Source organism: Mycteria americana, chromosome 7 (assembly GCF_035582795.1).
Source record: "Mycteria americana isolate JAX WOST 10 ecotype Jacksonville Zoo and Gardens chromosome 7, USCA_MyAme_1.0, whole genome shotgun sequence".
NCBI lineage: Eukaryota > Metazoa > Chordata > Aves > Ciconiiformes > Ciconiidae > Mycteria > Mycteria americana.
Window position 1 is genome coordinate 27336865 of NC_134371.1, and position 24940 is coordinate 27361804.

Sequence of the window (24940 nt, forward strand, 5' to 3'; positions counted from 1 at the left end):
CCAGGGCTATTTTTATCGCTGTCTTCGCAAGCAAAAAACCACAGCAACAGAAGCGACTGCCAGCCTGCCTGAACGGAAAATTATTTTGGGTTTGCCCTTGTTCCCGATCCGTCCTGCCAGGCTGGATGAAGTAACCCGCCGGCGGAGCCGGGTCGGTACGTACGTTCCCGTGAAACCCTCGACGGAAGAGGCGTCTGGGCCTCCCTCACCGGGAACCTCCGACCGGCGCTGGGCAAGGCTGGGACAGGCCGAGGCTGCCAGAAAGGGCCGGAGCCAGCCGTGGAGCGCAGCAGCTCTCCTCAGCTCGCCCGCACCCTCACTGGCCCCAGCGCAGGGAGCGCCTGTGAGCCGCTGCCTCCGCGACGGGACGGACCAAAGCCCCCAGGAACCGGGGGAGGATGGGGGGGGGGGGGGGGGGGTAGGCCAGTGGGGAGGGGCTCCCCGCCCCGAGCCACGGAATGGATGTTTCCGATCGCGCGCCCCTCCTCTGGAGTGCCGTCACAGCGGCTGCTGGCCAATGGGTGAGCGGCACCTCCGCCACGTGAGGGTGTCTCCCCCCGCCCCCCGGGTCAGCGCGCAGCCGGGGGCGGGGGAGCCCCGCGCGCGAGTGGCCCCTCCCGCCCCCGAGACTGTTTGTCCTCGCACGTGCGGCCCGTCACGTGACGGGGAGGGAACCCGGCCCCGCGCGTCCTCCGACTGGGAGCGGAAGTCCCCGGTATCTATGGTTCCGAGTGGGGAAGAGTGTCCTCCTTTCTCTATGGTTGCGCTGGCACCGCGGGGCCGACGGGAGGCTGGCGGACTATGTACATTTTTCCCTCATTACCTCACGAGCAGGGAGGGGGCTGCCGGGATAGCGGAGGATCTTCCCTCGGCCTCGCTCTAGTCCTCCAGCTCCCCTCGCTGCCCGGCGGCCCCGGGAAGCCCGGCTCCCGGCCCGGCCGCGGCGGGACCTGCCCCCCTCCCCCCGCCCGCCGGGCCCGCTTCTCTGGGGAGCCTCGCCCAGGCCCATGGCTCCATGAGGCGGGAGAAGGAGGCGGCGGCGGCGGGGCAGCAGCGGCGGCGGCTGGGCTGAGGCGGAGGAGAAGCCGCGTCCGGCCCGGGACGGGTGCAGGAGGTGGGCGAGCCGGGGGGGGAGGGAGGGGAAGGCGCCGGCGTCCCGCCCGCCCCGGCGGCAAGGAAGGGGTCAACGCGGGGCGGGGGGGCTCCCGCTCCCTGGCGCCCCCTGGCGGCGGCGGTTCTGCCCCGCCGAGGGGGGCGGGCTGCGCCCTCCGGGGGAGCCGGGCCGAGGCGCGGGGGGGCTGCGGGGGCTTCCCGGGCCGCGTCCCCCGGCGCGCTGCCGGCGGGGCTGGCGGAACCCCCGGAAACGCCGCCGGAAAGTTTGTGTCTGAGTGCGTGGGGCTCGTCCCGCGCCGCGGCGGGGCCGGGGGGGCGGCGGGGCCGGGCCGGCCCCTGTGCCCCGCGGGCGGGGGTGGGGGCTGCCCCGGCGCCGGGGGCCGGCCTTACAGTTGTGCCGCGGGTCGGGCGTTGCGGTTCGGGAGCGCGGGGAGCCGTCCGGCCGTTGGCGAGCGCCGGCGGCACCCCCCGCCCGCCCGCGGGGCAGAGCAGCGGCGCGCTCCTGACGGGCGCCGGGGCGTTGTGCCGGGTCTCCGGCGGGTCCAGTCACAAAGTAGCGGGCCGGGGCCCTTTGCAGAGTCAGCATCTCTTCGGGTTGGTATTTGCTGCTAAACCGCGTTGGTCCGTGCAGAAGTTGCTTCCCCGGGCCGGGCGAGCTCGGAGCCGAGCGGCCGGCGAAGGCCTTCCGCGGCGGGGAAACGGGGCCCTTGGCTGGAGCCGGGTAGCGATCGGTGCAGCCGCCTTTGTTAGGCCCCTTCTGCCTGCTGCAGAGGCTGGTAGGATGATAAATGGAGAAGACCTCTTTTCTGCCCCCTGCCACGTCTTCAATTTAAAATGAAGAGTTATGGTTTCAAACAAATAATTTTTCCCCCTAAACGCGGCTAACCTTTAGTGATTACTTCAAAAGGCTCAACTATCCCAGCAGCTTCCCTAAGCCATAGTAGCGTAACTTTCAATAGGCACTGAAGAAAATTACATGTTTACTTTATCAAAGTTACTTTTCTTTTTCTTTTTTTTAAATTTTTGTTACAAAGGTGGAGATCAAAGGAACAAGGGTAATTTTCATTAGGTCTTGTAAATTGTTCCTTATGCAGATTATCTTTCTAAAACCTTGAGGTGAGGATTCTGAAGCAGAGTAAGCACTGCAAGTGAACATGTTTTGTGTTGAGAGGCACATCTCTCAACACGTCTCATACCAGTTCCGGTTCAGTTCAGGATCGTACGACCCATACAATGGCTGATGAAACTTCATGGATAAAGGTTACATGGTTTGCATGTGCAGAGAAGGGAGTTGCCACACCATGAATTTCAGTGCATGTCACCCCCATTCTGTGTATGTGCTGTCAGTTTAGCCATCAGTTAAATACTTGGAGGAGCTGGAGAGATGCTCTGGTGGTTACAGAAGTAGCCTGGTACTCACAAGAGCTGAGTGTGACTTCCAGTTCTCCATGGTGTTCTCTGTGACTTACATGTCTGTGCTTTTAGCCCCATTTGACAGATGGAGAACTGTTTTTCCCTCCCTTTGTGTGTTCAAGTCTCATAGTGATGATGCTATTACACTTATTTAAGTTCCTACTGTTGATGTGTGGTCCTTGCCTATCATCTTTGTTCATTTTTGTCTGCATAGGCTTTCCTCCCTGTATTTGTTCCACCCCTTCTTGTGATGCAAGAGCTAGCGTTCTCTTCTTTGTAAGCAAAACACTGTTCTGTTTTTTTTTTTGTACCATATCTATTTCCTGCCATTACTGCTTCTCTCTGTTCAGACTGTGCTCAGTCTTCAGCTCTTCCTCTCCTGCATATCCTGGCTGTACACCCGACATGTTTACTTGTGAGCACTATTGATTTACTTAATTCTAGAAAGTAAATGCAGATTCTAGTTCTTGGGGTCTGGAAAAATAGTCTGTTGTTTAGAAAATGGTGGTTCAAACTTGTAGCGTCTCTTTGTGTCTTGCTTAGGCTAGCACTAAATCAAGGGCAGCACCCCTGAGAGTCCAGCCCTGAAGGTGTCATTCGGAGTTGTCACTCTTCTGTTGAGAATGGGGAAGGGAAATGCACTGGTGTTTTTTCACTAGCTTGTTTGCCATTGGTGCAGGCATTGATCGAGGGGGAACAGGTGATCCGGAAAAGTAGTGGACGGGGTATATCTGTAGTCCAAAGTCTTTTTGCCTTTTTTCTTCTGTTCTCCCGCAGTTTCATTCCCTTTATGGGAGGGCTGGTTATGGGTTTTTTGTGATGAGCTGCGTATTACAGCATTCAGTACACCTCACCAATAACTTTAAAAGCGTGATTTCATGCATGTTGAGTACACACTCTTTCAGTTTATGTGTAAAAACACCCATTCTGCTTGCTGAACTGGTTTTAGTTCTGTACTTAGTTGCACACTGCGAGGGTTTTCTTCCTCTTTTTGTTGCAAAAGCAAACCTCTCTGACACCTTAGCAGAAGCAAGGAAACAGCTGTTGGTTTTTCACCTGTAACTGTTTTGTGTATTGCTTTTTTTTTTGCCCCCCGCCCCTTCCTTGCCAGGGTTCTGCAGTGCTCCAGGCAGAGAGTTTTGAAGCAGGATGGGAAAAAGACGCTGTGTTCCTCCACTTGAGCCCAAGCTGGCAGCTGGCTGTTGTGGGGTAAAGAAGCCCAAATTGTCTGGGAGTGGAACGCACAGTCATGGGAATCAGGCCACAACTGTACCAGGCTCCAGTTCAGGTCCTCTTCAGAACCACCAGCATACAGACGGGAATAATGGAAGGGAGAACGTATCTGACTTGACTTTGGGCCCAGGAAATTCCCCAATTACTCGAATGAATCCCACTTCAGGAGCTCTGAGCCCACTTACTCGGCCCAATGGAACTGCCAACAGCACCAAGAACCTGGTGGTGACAGCGGAGATGTGCTGCTACTGCTTTGATGTACTCTACTGTCATCTCTATGGTTTCCCTCAGCCACGACTTCCTCGATTTACCAATGACCCCTAGTGAGTAAATCCATGTGCGGGAGGAAAGCTGAGAAACCAGCATCCAGAGCTGTGGTTTGGTTGGGGAGGGCTGAGGGTTTTCCTTTGGAAAATGGGAAAACTGGTATGCAGGGAGGAAGGGGCGCGTTCTGCTGCTTGCTTTGTCTTTCAAAAACAAAAAAATGATGTGCTGTAAGTGCACCAAAGAGTAGAAATATTCTGTTATGTTTGTTGGGGGAGATGAGTGGAGCTTTGAAGAGTGGCCTTCAAGGGAGAACATGCTTAGCTCTACAGAGAGAGAGCTAGGCAAAATATGAGGAAGTGTGGTGCTTCTTCAGCTCACAGTCTGATGTGTTGCATGAGACATTGCATAATTTATTGAGGAGTGCAAACCCACTTCATGATAATGTTCTGTTAAAGTTTGCTCCCTTCTTTGTAAATAGATTCCTCTGCAAAAAATTAATGGCACTGTGCCTCCCATAAAATTGTACTAAAAGAATGAGTGAAACTGAAATTAGAGATTTCAGAAAACAGTAAAATAATGTCATTAATTTGAAGAGGATCCTGCTTCTAATGTCAGGCGAAGAGGACAAGGTGGAGGGACAAGGGGAAGACTTGGTGAAGGGACAAGGGGAGAGACTTCTGTGAAGCAAGTGGAAGGGAATAAAGTAAGAACTTGAAACAAGTTCCCAGCTTATCCTGAAGCAAGTGCTGAGCTGGTGAGAATGGGACAAGGGGACTCACAAGGGTGTTCAGTTGTCCAAGTTAATGGGTTTAGCAGGGAGGGGAACCAAAAATTTGCCAGTTGTGGAACTGAAAAACTGTGTTATGGAGATAGTGCTAGTTGGGCAATACGAAGAGAAATGGAGAGTTAACTTTCAAGGACGATACCAAGGTTAAGAAGAAAGGAGGTGTGTATGAGAAGAAGTGAGGAGGAGGATTTATGAAGGTATTTCACTTTGGTGAGATTTAGCTCATGTTTATCTGAAGGTTGAACACGTAGGTGTGGAAATGTTAATGTTGTTAAAATGTTTGGTGGAAGAATTATATGGGAAAGATCAATGACAGATACACCTTCTGACACTCCTCCAGGGGCCACCTCCAGAACAATAGACAAAATAAAAAGTTTTTTACATCCTTAATTTAAGTTAATGAATTTTAAATTGATGTAAAGGAACAATGGCTTAAACAGGTCAAGGACTTTTTCCCCTTGAATGTATTGAATGTCTCCCCACCTTATTGGCTGTCAGTGTAGATGCAGGTTGTGCATCCATGCAGTTATTATCCGAGCAGGATTATGGATACATGTTCTGAATGCTACCGCAGACTAAGCTGTTTAATATTGTAAATACAAGTGAATGGAGAAATACTCTGGACTAGAATATAGAATAGTTCCAGGGACTCCCCAAACTGAATATTTCTGTTGTTGTTTTTCATACCTAAGCTAAGTAGGCTCCTTTTAGAAAATGATCCATTAGTCTGCTTATTATTTTGTCACTTGAAATGCAAAGGGGTTTTTTTGTTGTCGTTCTGTTCTTAAATCAATAAGAGAGATTATTTTATACAGATTCATTATTTTGGCGTTAAAGGAGATTTCTAGCTGGATTTTGTTGCTGTTGACTAGTTTCAAAAAGGACATCCTTTCAGGAATCTCAGCTGTTTGAATTTTATGCCCAAATTTGAAAAGTAAAAAATCGTTCACTGGGCATTTCTCTGCTGATAAATTAAAAGTCTTTTAGATCAGCACTCCAAAGCAAAACCAGCTCTTCTCTTTTCTTCCCCTCTGGGCAAATGCCTACCTGAATTTTCTTGTGTTTCAGCATTCAAGCTGTTGCTTCCAGCAAATAGTTGTATGTACCCCAGGGAAAAGCATGGCGTTTGCTCTCTTGTAGAGCAGCACACAGGGATGATCTGTCACACTTTAGACAGTAATGTAATGAACTTCAAGCCAAATGTTATCAAATATAATAGTCAGCAAAGTGAAAATACGTAAATAATGTGCATTTGTAACATAATTAATATTGATGCAAGAGATCTTTGAACAAAACAAAGGTATATACCAGAAGTCTCTCTGGACAGCCAGAAAAGAGACTGTTGGTGGAAGGAATAGAAAGATGCACAGGTTTGTCCCGACCTATTCTTCAGAAAACAGATCTTTTAAATTGGTGCTGAACCCTAAAGTAAAGATAGAAGTAGTCATGAAGGTTGGGATTCTGCATAAACAGGGTAATAACATAAAAGTTACAAGGTTATGAGTTGAAAGCTACCATGAATTCCAATTACCAGCTTGAGAGGATATGCACATTGACAACAATCTTGACGGGAATTGTGGAGCTGGTAGATACCTATGGAGTAAGGGAACCTTACATACATGCTAGCAGCGAGGTTCACAAATCAATGTAGAGAAGGTGGAATTGCAAGACTTGTAGTTATGTCTGAATTAACTTGGTAAATGAAGAAAATATCTCCTTTGTTGTTCAAAATTACAATTTTGAACCTGTATAGCATGCCAGTAGTTAACTGTGGTTATTTATTCCACTTTTGTACTTCAGTCTTTGATTTTTTTAATGGTAGGTATTACAAACTGGTACTAAAACTACACCATGCAAGTTTCTAGTTGCCATGCAAGACAAATTATAAGATACTTGCATCATAAAATCTGTACTGTAACAGTTTTTTTTCCTAGTATGAGCTAAATTCTGATTTGAACAAACTGTATTTTGCTACTTTAAAATTCCCTTTGTAGTTGCAATTGGAGAACCTAGTTTTTAGTTGCTGAAACTCCCGTCCCCTCAGCCTAGCCATCTCATCAAACACACCTAAGTAGGATGTTGTGGCAGGGGGAGAAATGGTTGCCATCATCTGCTCAGGATATGACTGCAAAGTACTGTTAAGTGCTCCTGGGTGAACACGGGCAAAAGTGTGTCATGACTTTTCTCAGTACATCTGGGAAATACACTTTTCAGGGAGGGGCTATGGAACAATTGGCTTATTGTCAGCTACACCTGCATTTTGCTAAGCACATTCATTCTTCAGATATAAAAACAATGCCTTTTCTACAGTGAAAAACTTTATACTAGTGAAATTTTATACACTTGTACAAAATCATAATCTTTCTTTTTATGCCTCAGTTGTTATGACCACAGTGAAAAAGTGTTAAAAATGTGCTTTAAGATCTTTTAAAATATGACAGCTTTCTGAATGTAATTATCCTGTCCTTTCTGGTAATATCTCTTCTATTATAGACGCAGAAAGCTGTGTCACAGCTCAGTGGAAACACCTTTTTTTTTTTTTTCTTTTAAGGGGAAAGAGGTGAATTGGAAATGTGAACCTGTAATTTGAATCCAAGAAGAGAAGGAACTTTCTTAGATTTGTATTCTGTCAGTGATGCTTTTCATTTTCTCTCTTCCCCTTTCTGTTTGGGGTGAGTGTCACATGGGCTAAGTAATGGTTTCAAAACTTTAATTAGCTTAAGCTAAATTTCCACTGAGCTTGTGACAGTAATGTTTCTCAGAAATCTCCTTTGTAAGTTTAGTATCTTTTTTTGGTAAGCTTTCTAATGTATTTTCTTACGTTCTGTTTCTGTTTTCTGTTTCAACATATGGTAGCTAGATGAAAGTGCAGAGGAATGATATCCTGCAAGTGCCTTGAAGTGTTGTTGGAAAACTAGAACAGTAAATCCTCTGTCTTGGTCAAGCAACCATAAGGTGGTTGATGGTTGTGGAAGAATGTTTCCACTTCCTCTGTGGAGGAAGGAGGAATTTGCTATTTTGGGTAGTACTTCTGCTGTTGGTCACAGCTGGTAACTAGATCCTGAATGATGGATTTATGCTGTGATAGAGGTTTTTTTAATTCCATTGTTGCTCTGTGGAACATCACTGGGCATTGCTTTATCACTACAATTTAAATTATGTTCTAACTACTTAGACATAAGAAGCTCTATTACCTGTATTTGAGAAATCATCCACACTCCATGCTGGTTTTGTTGTCCAAACAGAATCCCTTCATCTTTTTTTAATGTTTGCTGCAAAAATTTATTGCTTACAAGAGCTTCAAGAGTTTGAGGAAAGTAAGTGTCTGCGCTCTGATGTAGAATCAGTTGTTCTGTTTCCATGTTTTAGAACTCCTGCCAATGTTTGTTTAATTTCAGAAAATTATTTTCTCAACACTGCATGTTTTCTATTATATTACTTATCTTTTAAAGTTCAATAGAAACCCATAGACTGATGTGTGGAATCACTAATGACTAAGTTTCTCATTTATGCTTGGGTTCAGAGTGACCATATCTTGTATTCAGTGCTATGTAATCTGAAAAAGTAAGATCAGTCATCCCGTTTTTATAATTAGATCAGCATCATCAGTTGCGTTGCAGAATTTTCCAGATGTTTGAACATTCTTGTATGGCTGCAGCCACCATTGTCCTTTCTTTATTGTTTCTCTCTACAGCTGTTTGCAACTTCACTCAACTCTGTAGAAGTGAACTTTGTGCATTTAATATTCACAGTCGTCTTTACCTGTTTACCTCTTCATAGAGCTCTTCTGAATACTGTTGTCCTGAACTTCTTGCTTTTTGGGGCTTAATCATGGCTTCTAGTTTAACAGATTGAAATGAGCCTGTTGAATTTGAGAATCCACTCTTATGCCTGTAAATTCGTGATAGTAGACAGGAAAGTGGAAATGTGTGATGTTTGCGTAGGAACAATATAGTGATTTAGATATGTGTTCAACAGGTGAGAATCTGTGTAAATATAAACCAAATGTAAGGTAAGCAAAAGATGTGAATATAAACTGTTTGAGCACTACGGATGGACTCAGAAGTCAGATCCTCATGGAAATAACTGGGAAAAAAACCCTAGGCTTGCTTTTTATCCCTTAAAAAAAAAAGAAAAGCTTTTATCGCAAACCTGAATTATAGATGGTTTGTAGAATGCTTGGGGATCTTTCAAGTTCAATGGTACGATAAATAAGTAATCTTATTTGCTTCACCTGTACTAATTTTGTTATGGGTTGTGATGTAAACTAGTGGATGCTACTAAGTGAGGCCATTACTCACAGAGGTAATCAGTGGGGTCAAATAACCATATCACTCATTAGAAGACAGTGCAGAGTCTGGCTGGGAATATGTTGGTGGAGAGCTTACAGAGTACTGATGGAGAGAACAGAGTATGCCGAAAAGGTGGGGGGAGATGCTGTTTTTTGCATTTGGGGGTGTGTGGGTGTGGGGTTTTATTATTGCTAGATAGCAGGTGGGAAAACATGCCTATTGGGGTTTATTAGAGGGAGAGAAAGCAAGTGCACGCATATGTGCTCTTTTACACCTTGTTGGTCTCCCCTTCACAACCAAATATCTCCAGAGGCTGGAGTATTTCTCTTTTTTGCCTTTTCAGTCCACTCTTTGTGACGTGGAAGACGGGGCGAGACAAGCGGCTTCGTGGCTGCATCGGGACCTTTTCAGCCATGAATCTTCACTCAGGACTCAGGGAATACACATTAACCAGGTGATTATGTTGAAAATGAAATAAATCTGAAATAAGTTTAATTTGCTGAAGATCTATAAGGATTCAAGGTTATGATATTGGATCAACATAGTTCAATTTAGTATGCTTTACAGTAAAATAAACCTGAGAATTGTAAGATAGTTAGGGTGAAGTAATATATCGGGATTTAGTAGAACATCTTTGCAACGGGTGAATTTTGGTTGATGTTTTAAGACTAATGTCAAATCTGTCTTGCGTACTAACAGTTTTGACATCTTACGTAGCACATTTCTCTCCAGCTGCAGTAAGTGGAGGACAGCATCAGGAAGCTTGTACTAGTGTTTGCATATTACAGTTCATTAGATTAGGAAGGGATGCAAATCACTTTCTCTGCAGTAGCAAAGAGAAGCATGTTTCACAGAGGCATAATCAAAAAAGGAATAATTGAGCATCTGACACTTCAATTTGGTGCTTGTATTATATCTTCTCTTTCCTTTAGTGCACTTAAGGACAGCCGATTTCCCCCCCTGACCCGCGAGGAGCTGCCCAAACTCTTCTGCTCTGTCTCCCTCCTCACTAACTTTGAGGATGCCAGTGACTACCTGGACTGGGAGGTGAGAACAGGTGCATTTGGAACTCTGCATCACTCTCTCGTTCCGTTCGGGTTCGGGTTAGTACATGGTGATGTGTCTCCTTTGTTACAGGGGTGTACGGGCATTGAAACTGGGAATAGAAGAAATGGGGCTGGAAAACTAGAAGAGAGGAAGAGGATGGGCTAGCAGTATGCTTTTGGTTGGGAGGGGATCAGAATGGGAATAAAAGAGACATGAAAGTGTTTTATGGATTTGGCCCAATAGGAGATGGATGTAAATACGTATGTAAAAATCTGGGAAGTATTTTGATGCTGTGAATAGAATCTGGGAACAAAAAGTATAACAAGACCGAAGGTATTAATCACTTTTAGGACCTTGCACGTGGAAATGCATTTAGTTCAAGAAATATTAAATAGACTTTGTGGTTGGGCTATTTTAGGCATGACTCTTGTGTAGAGATCTTGTCTTTCTTGCCCAACATAAGAGATGAAAAACTGTCAGACTGCTGACAAGACTTACTTCAGGAGAAGTAGCAGGGAGTCTGGTTAGGCTCATCTGGGAAAGGTGGCAGAGGTCCTTTATGCTGCTAAGAGAGCTACTTGTGAGACCTGCCTGGCAAGGAAAGAGAGTGGGAAAGAGAATGTCATTATCCAGGCAAAAGCCAAACTGGCCATAGAGAGAGAGATACACAGTGTTGTGGGAATGGCAACTCGATCATGGACTCAGAGCTAGCAAACACCTCTTATTTGGCTGTTCATTTCCATCTATAGGTTGGGATCCATGGGATCAGAATAGAGTTCATCAATGAGAAAGGTGTCAAACGCACAGCCACGTATTTACCTGAGGTTGCTAAGGAACAAGGTGGGTTTGAGATGGCAGCCAAACATGTCAACACGTTGTGTCACAGAATTGGGTAACATAAATCTATGGATTTTGGGTTTGGATTGCAATGCTATCCTCATAGTAGTGCCATGGAGCCACCAGGCTTAATCTGGATAACTGACACCTGATACAGCTGCTGCTGGGTTTTCATCTGGCCTTTCTCTCATCCCACATCTGTGCACAGCTGTATCTTAGTGTAAAAATGTTTTAGGGCTTAAGAAATAGAGGATCTCAAAGTATGGATCTTCCAGCTTCATTCAGCGTTGCATCTTTCCTCTTCTATGTTTCTCCCACCAACTAGGATAACTGCAGGCTGCACAGCACCAACAGGAGAGTCCCTTTCCTCCTCATTCTTGCTAAAGTAGCATCCTCCAGATGAGGGCAGGAACAGGGCCCCTCTGGAGCACACTTCCCACTCAAATATAGTAGCGGTCACCATGGTAACTGCTCAAAATATTGCCTCCTTTCCTCCACCTAGCAGAGTGGAGTGGTCGCATCCTCCTGGCTCTGGGGCAAAAGACTAAGGTAGGAATTTTAACTCTGATCTCTCACATAGCAGTGCACTGTGCTATCACTAGAGCATCAGGTTGATCCCAGTTTGTCTATGTAAAGAGCTAAGTATTATCTTACTTTAAGGCTTAGAGAGCTAAACTTGAGTGGCACGCAGTAAAACAGTTGGGGTCCCTGCAACAGAAGCAAGGCACAGACCTTTGTACAAGAGAGGTCATATGGAAAATGGAATTACTGTTTTATGGACCGTTGCAGTTCCAATATGAGTTAAAAGGGGTTGGCATGTGCAGATAGTGTGCATGCATAAGACCATGTATGTCCAGTTCAACACTGGTATTTCTAAAGCTCAAAGTTTCCTGTTTAGTTGTTTGCTTTTCTAGAGGCCTTTTAATGCATCTCTTATCTTTTTGAAACATCATTTTTATATTGAAAAATTTCCCTTGCTTCTATTTTTCAATAGACTGGGATCAGATCCAGACCATAGACTCCTTACTCAGGAAAGGTGGCTTTAAGGCTCCGATTACCAATGATTTTAGGAAAACGATTAAACTCACCAGGTAAGTCAATATATTTGTCATCTTTTAATTTTACTTTATAGTGTTTTGTGGGTAATTTAAAGTATTTGTGCTTGATGTAAGTCTTCATGTCTCTTTCAGATGAGAGATGTAGTCTGAAAGACAAAATCATAAATGCCACGTGTTAGGCATATAATGTATATGGAATGAAGTGCAATGTATTTGATCCACGCAGGATCGAAGTTAGCATTTTCTAAGAGAAGTGCCACTGTTTTTAATATTAACATCCACATGAAAGATCAAAAGAAGCAGAACCTTTGAAAGTCAAAAGGGCTGATTTTTCTGTATCTTTACAATGGACTTCCTTTTCTCAGTGTGCTCATCTGTGGATGGTGTAGCTATTTGGAGGTGACAGCTGTCTTAAAACCAAACCACACTCAAATTTGGCTGGTTTTCAGAATTTGCTTCCTTTTCTATACCCCAGCTGTCCTATTGGTTTCAGCTCCCTTTATGTTAGTAAAAATTGGGACATTCTGGTTTTGTATAGAAACACTAATTTATCAGGTCGTTCCTTACCTCTGGAGAAATGAGGTGGGTATGCATTTTTTTTTTTTAACAGGAGCGGACAGGATGAAGGTTTTCATTAAAATCTGCTGTAACATGGACTTAGTGCAATTCACGACCACTTTGAAGTTATCTGTTGTGTAGCATGCTTTAGAAGCACCTAGAAATCTCTGGTCTCTCAGAAGGGACTTCACATTTCGTGAATTCTGATTGTACAACGTGGACTAAATCACATATATGCTATAATAAACCTCCCTTTACCCAACTCTTCATCATTTTCTTTCAGTAGCCTTTCAAATGTGAAGATAACCACAGAAGTAAATAATAATGAAATGCTGGTTATTTAGCCTCTGAAACTGAGTCTTCTTCCAGCAAACTTTTCATGCCCTTTTTTTTTTTTTTTTTTTTTCCACAGCAAGTGGATAAAAAGAACACAAATCGATCATTTGCTTCCTGTGTGCTACTTCAGGAGTCCCCTTAATTCTGATTGCCTTGAATAGGGCTCAACTTTTGGGACATTGAAGCTATTTCAAGCTTAGATGGGTTATTCAGACTACTGCATGAGGCAATATCAGACAAAGTTTTTGAAGTTAGTTGGGTTCCTCTTGGTCGTTACTGGCTGTTAGCTAAAAGGTGATCTGGGATGAAAGTCCCTTCATATTGCATAGTCTGTTTACATTATTTTTTTCTTGTGCTGTTCCCGTAGGTACCGCAGTGAGAAGGTGACAATCAGTTATGCAGAATACATGGCTTCCCGTCAGCATTGTTTCCAGAATGGCACTCTTCATGCCCCCCCCCTCTACAATCATTACTCCTGACACACGGCTGCATGACCAGTCCCACTCCCCAGTTGCTGCCAATGGCTACGACATCATTGGGGCAGATGCCTCCTCTTCCTGGTCCAGTTACTTCTATTACTGCACCATTTTATGATGCTAGCTTCCGTTGCCAAGTCTGCCTTCCAGCTGACCTGGGGGGAGGATGAGAGCATGACAGAACTTCAGGGGCCCAAGCCTTATCTCAGCCTTCCCTCCAAACGGGGGTTCAGTTGGATTGGGGCTCCATGCCTACAAACTGTCGTGAGGTGCAGAAGACCTCTAGGAGTGAAAGTGCCACTTCGGACTGATCTGTTCTTGTGTGTTACCGACACTCTGGAAACTTGAGTTGTTCGTTATGGAAGCCCCCCAGATCAAGTAGGAGCATTCCCCTGGCAGCCTGGGCAACGGAGTCCAACAAAACATTTTTTAGGTTCTTTTTAATTTTTTTTAACCTCTGGTATCTGTTGTGTACTGAGAGCTGATTGCAGTCCCCACACATCACAGGCGGACATTATGATATTGGGGAGGGTTGAACATCTGGATAGCACCCCATCCTCACGGACAGAAAACACTTAAAGATGTGAAAAACCTTTGGATGGTATTGCAGATGAATCCATTATTTAAATAAACCCTAGAAGGCTTTAATTATCATATCCTACTGTAGGTTGGATTCTCTAGAAATCCTCTTGGTTTACAGTTTTCTGGGTTTTTAGACAGTGCTTTGTAATGTAGCCTGCTATGAAACAGAATGCTGTTATGCCTGTAAGAGAGCAACATGGCACATGCTGTGTATGGAAGGACAAGGTACTCGAGTGTCCCTGGACAGTTTTCTCCTTTACGACCAAGTTTTGTGTCCAAACATTTGTAATGGAGCCTGATTGGATTAGGGATGGGGAGGGATTTGCAGGGCGTTGACTGTAGTCATACAAGTGAGACTAGTGACTGAAATTTGTTTAACTTAAGCTAACAGTCTCGGGGACCTTCCTTTTGATAGGACAGCCACTTTCTCTGGTGTGACTATCGATCTTGAGAACTGTGAGTATTCCAGTTTATAGCAGGCCTATGGAACAGAGCTATGTAGTTTCACTGGTAAGTTATTATCTTATACAGTTTAGTCATTACCACATCAAGGCAATGAGTGGGGAAACCTGTGTTACCCAAACTGTGTGAAACTCATATGCATTCTGTATTTCTTCTCCCATCATTGATGATTACAAGAAATACTCTCATCTAAGAGGAAGATATGTTACCCAGTTGTTATTCTGCAGCATCATTGAGGGATGTCATAAGTTCTAAATTACGACACTCTCTCAATGAGGTCACTGGACTTCAAAATATAATTTGGGGGTTTTTTGTTTAGTTTTGTTTTCCAAGTTTCTGGAGGGTCAACAATGATCAGGAAAGAAAATACAAGTGCATAGCAGAGTAATGGCTATTTGGTTGCATATATCTTTAAAGTTTACTTGTGTGTGGTAATGATGGCTTTTAAAATTGGCTGGTGTTTCAAGCCTGAAATTCTCTCCTGGCATGGCAGGGAATAGGGCTGGTAGAAAGCTCAGAACTGCATGCTGCTGCTCCTTCTGGTCCTAGAGAAGCAAACAGAATTGTGCAGTTTTGCTTCATGTTGGTGTAACGTTCTGCTGGAGGAGAGATACATGAGGGAAAGGAGGGAGGGGGTCCTATTCTGGATAACGGTGCAATATTGACCCAGCTTTCCTCCTGTACTGGGTCATTCTTATAAATTGCCACTTTTCCCTTGTGATGTTGTTGAAAAGCAATTGAAGATTAAGGGATTGTTTCATGATTTCCTGCTGCTGAGAATAAATCGGTCTTGTTACAAACTCGAGTGGTTTGTAATTACTCTCCCAGGTGCCGTGTAGTGATGGGGGAGGGTGGGGTCAGCTCTGGACATACCATTCACCTTTCAGCTGTCAAACAGTATGATACATAGGGCTACACTCATTACTGGTCAAGTGTTCTATGTTAGAATTTAATTTCTAAAAGGTTTAAAAAAAGCAAAAAAATGGTGCTAAAACTTCACCCCTGAGCACGCTCAGTGAGACTGGTCATGCAGGCATATAGTGCCAGGCTTTTCGACAATATTGTTTCTTTTTCAAATGTTTGCCCTGTTCTGTGTCTTCAACAGTGTATAGTGTTTTCCTGATTTCATTTTATTTGAATAGGGGATGACTAAGGGGTGGGGTGGGGAGGGTTAGCTGTCGTTTTTAAAGAACAGAATTTTAGGCTTGAGTGACTTGGTTGGTTTAAGGCTGAAGTGGGCTAGATGGTTTGGGACTGGGGAAGCCTTATCCTCTCCCACTCCCATTTCCCCACTTAGTCTGTTTAAAAAACAAAACAAAACAAAAATGCCTCTAAATATGTACTGTGTTCTTGTCTTGTTGCAGTGAGAAGAGAAGCTAGCAAATCAGAAACACTGGTCTGCTGCCTAAGAAACAGGCCCTCTCAGCTTTAGTCCCATAAGGGTCCAGCTATAAAATCAGTAGAAAAGTGTGTCAATAGTGAAGTTAGCTCAGAAAAATGTATGACAAGGACAGGTGGTCTCAGGAAATAATCCCATTTCTAGATCATTACATGGCAGCTATGCATAAGGATGAAAGAGGTGAACTAGAAACAAAATGTACTTTGAGTTGCCTCAAGATGGAGGCAACCAAAATCAATGACCAATTGATGTAAGAATTTCTCTGTGGTTACTTGGCTGGGACAGCAGGTTAGAACTACTCCTTCTCAAAGCAACTGTTACCTGGTTTGATCTGGATTTAACTCATCCTTAGAAGCAAGTGCCTTTTGGTCTAGAAGGGCTTATTCTCATGACAACCACAACTGAGAAATAATCTCACTGCAATTTTGAATTGTCTTTGATCACTGGAGTCTGTCAGTGTTGGAATGTTTCCACTGTGAGGTTCTTAATTTTTTTTTCATAATGTTCAACAGTCAATCTCAACTGAGGCCATTTCAGTTTGGGAATGTTTTATGGTCAAGATATCACATATCTACAATTTATCAGAACAAAAAAAAAATCTGTAAGAAAATCTTAAGAGTTCATTTTAACCTTTGCACAGAATAATTTGTTTTCATAGTACATTAACAAACATCTGCAATCTTCACTGACTATTAGTGCTGTTTTCTGTTTGTATTCTGGAAACTACATGTTGTTTTGTTGGGTTTTTTTGGTTAATTTATTTCCTTAAAGCAGGAGACCTCTTTTGACCTTCAGTGCAGAGATGTCAGACCAATTATTTGTATTACACTTGGTTGCCTCCTACCTATATAATAACTTCTGAGTGTAAATAATTGAACTCTATCCTCTAATGAAGTATTGTAGAGAATAAATCATAATGGATAAAGATTATTTGTACTGTCCTCTTTATATGGTTTCTCACAGCCTTTATGGGAGATAAGATGAAATCTTTCTCATCTAGAAAGATGAACAATATACTACATGTATGAATACTGAACCTCTAAATTACATTGAATGTTGAGAACCAGGGACGTTGCAAGAATGGGATGACAGCTGTCTGGAAGCACAGAAATACTCAAGACAGGCTCACTAAAAGAAAGTGAAGAAAAATAGTAGGAAAATTAAAAACAAAGATTAAATATGTTTTATTAATAATGGCATAGCGAAGTACTTTGTATCCTGAAATAATGTTTGCTTGACAGTGACTCTCTATTAGTTGTCATGATGGTGAAATGTGTAAAGCACATACATGCAGAATTCTATATCATACTGAAAATCCTGAATTTGTAAATCTGGCTTAAACCACCAAAATTGTTCTCTGTTTTTTTTTGTCTTTTAAAATGAACTAATGAAAACAGATTATCTGGACTTCACAGGTTGTAGTCTTCAGGTGATCTAAAAATGTTATTTCAGGAAAAAGAAACACCCGTCTTTCTAGATTCTTACTAAATATTTTAATTTTTGCTTTGGGACAGGATCAACTGATTTGTATAATAGTTCTGATGTACATACCTCTGGCTTAAATGTTTTTTCCATACACTTTCAGGTTATTGCTCATTTTTTTTATTTACAGCAGATGTATAGTTAAAGATCCTAAATTTCCTGTTTGTGGTTCTTGGGAAGGGCAGCCCTGGATATCAATGAAGAACAGGTATAAGACCCCCAAAAAACCTCAACCAAACCAAGGGGGAGAGTAGTTTTGACTTAAATATGCCTGAGAAGCTCATTGACTTCAGTGCAACTACAAAGCAAAAACCTATTTCCAGAAAATATGCTTCTGGTACTAGTAAAGCAAGAAAGTAAATCCCCTATGCACTACGAGGAGTGGGTTGAGGAGGACTCTGTGGCTAACATGATTTCCAGGTGACTCATAGTAACTAGCATCCACTGTTGTCATGTGCCCAGGTAAGTTACCAAGTATATTTTCTCAGCTTCTTTGTTGGCTAGGATACAGTGACTTATTTGTATATTTTTGTGGCATATGTTTTCCCTTACTTGATTCTTTTGGTTTCACATTGAATCAGTCAGACATAAAATCTTTGTCCGGTGTCTTTCATCAGAGGTTCTTTCATGCATGTTGCTTTCTGTAACTGCAGTAACACTCAGCAGCTCACAATGAAGATGAGGCCAGGTGGAAGGGTGTACATATGACTGCACACTGAAAGAGTTCAATCCCGACTAAATATAAACCAGGATAATTCTCCAGAAACACTTTATTCTGTTTTTACTTCTGTTTGAAATAAGAAACAAAATGAATTAGTCAGCACTCACTTCCTTCTAAAAACAAGTTACAGAAAGGTTACAAGAAATCTCTACAAGATACTTGAAATGAGGAATACTTGAGCATTTTTATTCTAAACACAAATAATTTTACTTTTGGACAAAATTTACATTATAAGCTACCTAATTGTGATTGAGAAATGCCACTTCTTGAGGATAAAAATTAAAACCAGAACACTTTCCCATGCAACCCAATAAATTAATATTTATACTGACCTATGTACTATGAGGATTGATCTCAAACTGAATTGTAGTACATGGAGCAGTAGGAGAAAAGTTCCTAAACTGTTTTTGCTACAGTCTGGGAAAAGATGACCTGTGAATATGTTTGATGATCACTCCCAAAACACAGAAAGCCCAGAAGACTATTGTTACCATGTTCCTTAAAACAAGTATGTAACTACAAATTGACCAATATCCAGATTATTGAACCATAATTTTTTTCCTTTTTTTATAGTCAGCTAGACTGCTCTTATAATCAGATGAATGCTGACATAAACTATGTATTATACAACCAGTTGATAGTATGTTTAGATGTCATTATATATGTATTTAAAAACTTAACAGATCATGCAAGAGCCAGTTTTGCATTCAGAGACTTATCATCACTTTATTACTGGGTATGACTAGAACTTTATATTGCTCATACATGTTCATTCATTATAGTTTTGGATATATAATTTTAAATAGAGTAAAAATGAATAAAAGTAAAATGGTATGAAAACATAAACTTGAAGAGTTATACTTTAAGAACACAGATGAAAGAGCATGCGTGTCTTGTGCAATAATGGCTATTATGGCACATGGTATGCTGAGCGGGTGATGTTACATCCACAAGGATTTTGACATATTCCTGTAACGTGCTCGAAATGTTGATGATAATGAAAAGAGATTAAGGTTTCAACATCCTAATCTAATCACTTTTAATCCATCAAAAACTTCACATTGTTTTTAAGTTGAGGGTTTTGACACTCCACACAAAATACATAATTACTGCTAGAAAGCTTAAAAACTGCTAGCAAGATAACATTTCTTCTGCTGGCAAATTAGAAGGAAAGCATATTACAAAATATGGTTGTACTAATAACAGAACATCCCTGTTACTTAGTCTTCCTACATCTTATTACAGAGGTATTTAGCTAAGCTTTTTTTAAGATGTATGTTGGTGCACTTAGTTGTTACTGGGTCTGTTTTTAAATTATGGTAACGTAGAAATTACCATAGTAGGTCTGTCTAACAATCCACTATCTAATATCATGTCTCCAGCAAGGGTCAATACTTTTTGCCCTGGAATATGGAATACTAGAGGCTCTGTTCATGATAAATTAGATTTAGCCAAGTCTTTTTTTTTCTTAATCAGTTCATTTTAGGATATGACCAGTAAATATGCCCAAAACTTCCTGTAGTCGTTCACTTTATTTTAATCTCATCTTCCTTTATTATGCACATTTTCTAATCGAACTGATAAATGCTGAAAGAGTCATTGTTAGTGAGGACGAAGCCAGTGCTTTTCAAAAATAACAAAGGAAAAGTCAGGTGCTCTGTTATGTTTGGTTTGTGCAGTAGCTGAACAATATGTACTGTGGTTTTATAAGTGCATTTTTAAAATTCTTAAAAAAAAAGGGGGGGGGGGGGGGGGAGCAGGTTCCATTCAGGAATGTTCTTATTTGTCTATTATTTGACTCCTGAGACCTTAACCAAACACATCAGTGATAATGAAACTTTATCTTTCATGATAGCCTCTTTAGCTCTACCTATAAACTCTGGCAAGTATCTGGCTTTCTCTTAATTGTTTTATTTTTGTATACTTGAGTAGAAAGGATCCTTGGGGAAAAACAAAAGTGAAGTTAATAACTTAAACCTCTGCAAGCTACCTACTGCTCTGAGAGTCATGATATTCTGAGTTGCCGGGTTATTTGAGAAGCCATCAGGATTCCAAGTGATTTTAAATGCTTCTCTCATCAATCTGGCATGGATTTCCTTATTTTGTTGTAAACTTAATCGAAATTGTTTAATTTGCCAGATGTTCCCTGAGATATTTTCATTCCATCTTCCTGAATGTCTTTCTGCATGTACCACTTAACAAATTAGTTTTCAATCAGTTTCTCTGCCATGCTTGTTTATCCAGATAACAAATGTTAAAGATCTGTGATTTGACCCCTTCATATTCTTACAGTTTATTCTTAATGTGTTCCTATTCCCAGCATGCAGGAAACAATTCACGTAGGCACGGATGCAAGTTCGTGACAACAGAAGTGGTTTCATCATAAATCCTCCAACAGTCTATTTTTGCCTTTCTTTAAGGGCACAGGATGACATAGTAAGGTCTGGTAAGATGCTTATTTTAAGAGTCTTAAGCTGGTTAGGCATTTACATGTGAGCTCCCCAGGGAAAATACTACTCCGTAAGTTATTTTGCTGGCAGTGTTCCCATGACATAGTGTTGGGAGAACTATAATCATTTTCAGCCTACCTATGACTTTTAGGGGTCTATAGATTACTTCTGGGTAGTATGAAAAAGTAAGCTCCCTTTCAAAGTATGTTATTAATGGTATCAATAGTCCTTCCTCACAGACTGAGGTATATTAATCACAGTGAGCTAGACAGAAATTATGGTAGAGACAGTTTTCCTGAAGTCAAGGTTTGCTATCTAGCTGGAAGATGTTCTGGTAGCAAAATGGAGTAGGCTGTAGCTCCCTGATCCACTTCTGGTGTGAAGCCAGACAGGTGAAAATGCATCTGCTGCCTCGGTGGCCCCCAGCTGCTTCTGGGCAAATGCACACTCCTGTGCAGAGTCTGACAAGGGGGACCAGCAAAGTTTTGAGCTCTTCAGTTATTTCCTAAATGACTGACCAGAAGGAACCTTCCTCTGGGTTTGCTCATGTAAAAGACAAGCATGGTTTCCCTCAGCGTTCCCTCTACAGCCTGCTCTATCGGGCCGTGGTTTGGACCGTGTAAGACTTTGGGCCTAAAATGTCTTGGTCTGTCACAGTTATTTGGCCTGTCTTCACAGAAACACAGCTCCAGCACCCCACTGCTTTCGGTCTGTAGGAGCTAATTCCTAAGCGATCTTAAACACACCTTTGAGGACTGTGTTGTGTGAGGGGGTGTTGAGGCGCCCTGTTCCCGCTGCTTCCCCCCCAGGTGTAACCGAGCTTTTTAATACCTTCTGCAATGCCAGCCGTGCGCAAACGACCACAACCCATCCGCGCCCTCCCAGCAGTGCTCCCACGCCGCTCCTCCCTCCCGCCCAGCCTAAGCTCCGGCCCTCCCGACCCACCTCCTGTCAGCGCCGGGCGGCTCCCCCTCGCGGGCGGCGGGGCTGAGGAGCCGCCGCGCTTCCGGGCGGCGGCGCTTCCGGTGCCGGCTGAGGCGATGGCGGCGGGCGGCAGCGACCCGCGGGCGGCGGACGTGGAGGAGGACGCTTCGCAGCTCGTCTTCCCCAAAGGTGTGTGCCGCGGGGCAGCCGCCTGAGCGGTGGCGGCGAGGGGGCCGTGGGCGCCGGGCCGAGCCGGGCGGTGGTTGGAGGCTGGCGGCGGCCGCTGGGCAGCGCCCGGAGCCCGCGGGCGCCTCTGAGGGAACGGGCTCTCCCTTCCCCGCGGCGCCAGCCTCGCCGAGCGGCTCCTTGGACCGGAGCGCTGCTCAGGCGCCGGGCCGCCCCACCAGTCACAGGTACACCAGTTATAGAGCCCCAGGTATTAAAAATCAGGGATAATAAATAATATATGTATTTAAGGAACCCATGATTGCTAAAATATGGCTGTTCTTACTTATGTGGAGCATTACGTGTGTGAACGGGAATAAAAACGTCTTCTTTGTATGAGGTTATAGCAAGAAGATTCTTGATTTTTGATGTAGCCATTACTTTGTAATCGATGTTTCTTGGCAGTAGGATAGTGCAGCATTTTTGGAAACCAGCTGTCCAGAGCCTGTAACTAGGAACACTAACAGTCTGTGTGTTTTTTTCAGAAAACTATTCAGTATAAATTCCAGAGCTGTATTAATTCCTCAGAGCTGCCCTGGAAGAGGAGAAAAAAAAAAGTGTGGGGGGGGGAGTCGTGCTGCCTTTTTTAACAAAAAGCATACTCCTGAAAGACTTTTTTGGCTGTTTTTTACACTAAAATCTATAGCCTACCCATGTTCAGCCCAAGTTACTTTACCGCTCCATGCAAAATAAAGGTTGCCAGTTCCTTTCTAGCACAGCCCTGTAGCTGACTGCTTTTATAAAACAGTGCTGAAGGGCACCCCGGGATGCCATCTCTGATCCTGCTGCTTTGCATAGCTCATACTGCTGATGCTGAAAGACCTTCTTGTTATTGGAATAAATACAGTGATGAGTGATGATTATGCTGATGAACAAAAACAAGGAGAGTTGGCTAAAAAGGGGGAAAAAATCTATTAAGATTAGTTAAAACTTTTTTTCCAATAATAATCATGTTGTGGGTCAATTAACCTTTCCAGTAAATGAAGCCTTTTTTAAAATATTCAGCAGCATCCACATTTACTTTAGAAACTCCTCAGAGGCTTCCAAAGACCATAGACATCACTTTTGAATATTGCAGTTCTAAATATTTTTTTTTAAAACAAGTCATATATTACTTAAGTTCTGCTGAAAATGGGCGAATAAAACATATTGCAAAAATGTGGCAGATCAGAAATTTAGGGCTGCAACTATAAAATATATGGTCAAAAAGACAAACAAATTTGATTCTTACTCAAAATGGTGTAATTTTTGTCAGCATTTTCAGTATGAAATCATGCCCAATCAATGCACAATCATTGGCGAAAGGGCTTGCACAATTACAGTGAAACACACCTTTCATTTCCTTATTGCCCAAAGCTAAACTTACATAGAAAACTTCTGTGAGTGGACTTTTTCATCTGTCCTTTACCTTTTTTATGCTGATGTTCACTCATTCAAATGTAGAATTTGAAACTGCGGAAACTCTTCTAAATTCAGAAGTACATATGCTTCTTGAGCATCGTAAGCAACAGAATGAGAGTGCAGAAGATGAGCAGGAGCTTTCAGAAGTCTTCATGAAAACCTTGAACTACACAGCACGCTTCAGCCGCTTCAAAAACCGTGAAACCATTGCCAGTGTCCGTAGGTGAGTGGAAAAGTTAGGGTATAAGACTATACTGGAGAATTTGGTGTGTAATATTGATGTTGCTTTATGAAAGTACAATTTAGTGGTGTTTCCTGATTTGTACTATAATTCTGTAATTCTAGTTTACTTGTAATTTCACCAAGTTACTGCTTTCCTTACAGTTTGCTGCTCCAGAAAAAGCTCCATAAATTTGAACTGGCATGTTTGGCTAACTTGTGTCCTGAGACAGCTGAGGAAGCGAAAGCTTTGATTCCTAGGTGAGCATTTATATATCATAAAAGGACTGCTTTAAACTTTCTTGTAATCTAAAGCGAGTTATGGGTAGATGCGCTCTCTTCAATCCAGCTCTGTTGATGGAAAAACTTTTAGTCTCGGTCTTTCTTCACCTACCCATTGGTAGTGAGGCAATCTTTGTACGTGTCCCTGATGACACTTCTGACGCTTACTTAAGGATTAAGTGTAAACAGCTTAAATTGGGGTTCTTAGCCCACCCAGCTGTGTTTGTTGGTTTTTGGTTTATTTTTCTGTTGGATCAAATGACATTGCTCCTATGAACTGTTTTGTGGATAATGTACAGGGGAGCAGTAACTTCTTCATGTCTTGATTTATTGCCTCATGGCCTGAGATAGAGGAGAGAATGAAACACTCATCTGAATTACAGTTTCTTCGTTGTATGCTAAGATTTCATAGCCAGACTGGACTGGCTTATAAGCACGAGGCTACATGGACTTCATTTAGAGGTCTATTTAAACCTGCACCTGCCTTGCCTTTTTGATAAAACGTTTTGAAATTATTCAGCAGAAAGTTCTGCGAAGGATGGAGTTTTGTCATTTAAAGAGGAGGCACTGCACAGGGGTTAGAGTGGTATTTGTACAGTAATGTTACGGATGGTTCCTGGTGGTACCATACAGGTGGGTGATGACAGTGTTGAGACTGACGGGAGGGAATTATAGCTGTCTGAAATGAATCCACAGGGGAGATTATTTCTAAACCCTTTAAATGTACCCTCACTATTCTTATCTTGCAGTCTGGAGGGCCGATTTGAAGATGAGGAATTACAGCAGATTCTTGATGACATTCAGACTAAACGCAGCTTCCAGTATTAAGGTTAACCCTCAACGCCTCTATCTGAACAGAAAAACCTGGAAACTTTGACTGTTTCTCAGCCCTCTGGACCAATCCAGCTCCCGGCTGAGCAAGGGGAGTTGTGGATACAGGGTACTCCAGTGCTGTGTCATACACAGGTGCATTCAGAGTGGAGATCAGTGTAGTCCTTTTGGTTTGTTCCACGTGTATGTTGGTAAGGACACCTGTATTGTGAGAGCCAAAGAACCTAAAAAGCCTTTTACCAGTGGCTCAAGTACTTCTTTCTTCCAAATCCCTCTCCCCGATTTGGGAATTTTCAACATGTTTCTGGTTTTTAGCAGAAATGTAGATGTGACTTCTTTTTTTTTTTTTGTGAACTTCTAAAAGAGATGGAGAAAATTGTTCTTGACTCTCGGAAGGTTTAGTGATGGGCGGCATCAATTTCTGTGGTGGGTTTTTTTTTTCTTGTTTTGTTACTGTTTGATCAGGACTGGATTTTTACAGCTTCAATAACTTTCTATTATTGTTTAGTGTAAATTAAAAGATATTTCTAATTAAGGCCATGTGT

At 42.8% G+C, this 24940-nt stretch overlaps 2 protein-coding genes across 4 annotated transcripts; both read left to right on the top strand.

Annotated features, from left to right (window-relative positions):
- Positions 1-784: 784 nt before the first annotated feature.
- On the top strand, positions 785-16787 carry AMMECR1L (AMMECR1 like). Of its 3 annotated transcripts, none has more exons than XM_075507481.1 (7): positions 785-1114; positions 3638-4082; positions 9449-9559; positions 10038-10152; positions 10902-10992; positions 11984-12080; positions 13309-16787. In XM_075507481.1, exons 2-7 carry the CDS (start codon positions 3676-3678, stop codon positions 13418-13420), a joined length of 933 nt encoding a protein of 310 aa, XP_075363596.1. In that variant the 5' UTR covers positions 785-1114; positions 3638-3675; the 3' UTR covers positions 13421-16787. The 3 variants fall into 3 exon arrangements, with proteins under 3 accessions (XP_075363596.1, XP_075363597.1, XP_075363598.1); XM_075507482.1 differs by lacking the exon at positions 785-1114 and adding an exon at positions 1424-1707; XM_075507483.1 differs by lacking the exon at positions 785-1114 and adding an exon at positions 1740-2941.
- A 4682-nt stretch (positions 16788-21469) lies between these two features.
- On the top strand, positions 21470-24634 carry POLR2D (RNA polymerase II subunit D). Its single transcript, XM_075507485.1, has 4 exons — positions 21470-21626; positions 23106-23286; positions 23448-23543; positions 24314-24634. Exons 1-4 carry the CDS (start codon positions 21554-21556, stop codon positions 24390-24392), a joined length of 429 nt encoding a protein of 142 aa, XP_075363600.1. The 5' UTR covers positions 21470-21553; the 3' UTR covers positions 24393-24634.
- The last annotated feature ends 306 nt before the right edge of the window (positions 24635-24940 follow it).

Bases quoted from the DNA above. Each gene is read 5' to 3' on its own strand.
- AMMECR1L (XM_075507481.1), top strand. From the start codon at position 3,676: ATGGGAAAAAGACGCTGTGTTCCTCCACTTGAGCCCAAGCTGGCAGCT. The intron at 10,993-11,983 runs GTGGGTTTGAGA...ATTTTTCAATAG, and splicing joins TGAGGTTGCTAAGGAACAAG to ACTGGGATCAGATCCAGACC. The intron at 12,081-13,308 runs GTAAGTCAATAT...CTGTTCCCGTAG, and splicing joins AAAACGATTAAACTCACCAG to GTACCGCAGTGAGAAGGTGA.
- POLR2D (XM_075507485.1), top strand. From the start codon at position 21,554: ATGGCGGCGGGCGGCAGCGACCCGCGGGCGGCGGACGTGGAGGAGGAC. The intron at 21,627-23,105 runs GTGTGTGCCGCG...ATTCAAATGTAG, and splicing joins GCAGCTCGTCTTCCCCAAAG to AATTTGAAACTGCGGAAACT. The intron at 23,544-24,313 runs GTGAGCATTTAT...CTTATCTTGCAG, and splicing joins GCGAAAGCTTTGATTCCTAG to TCTGGAGGGCCGATTTGAAG.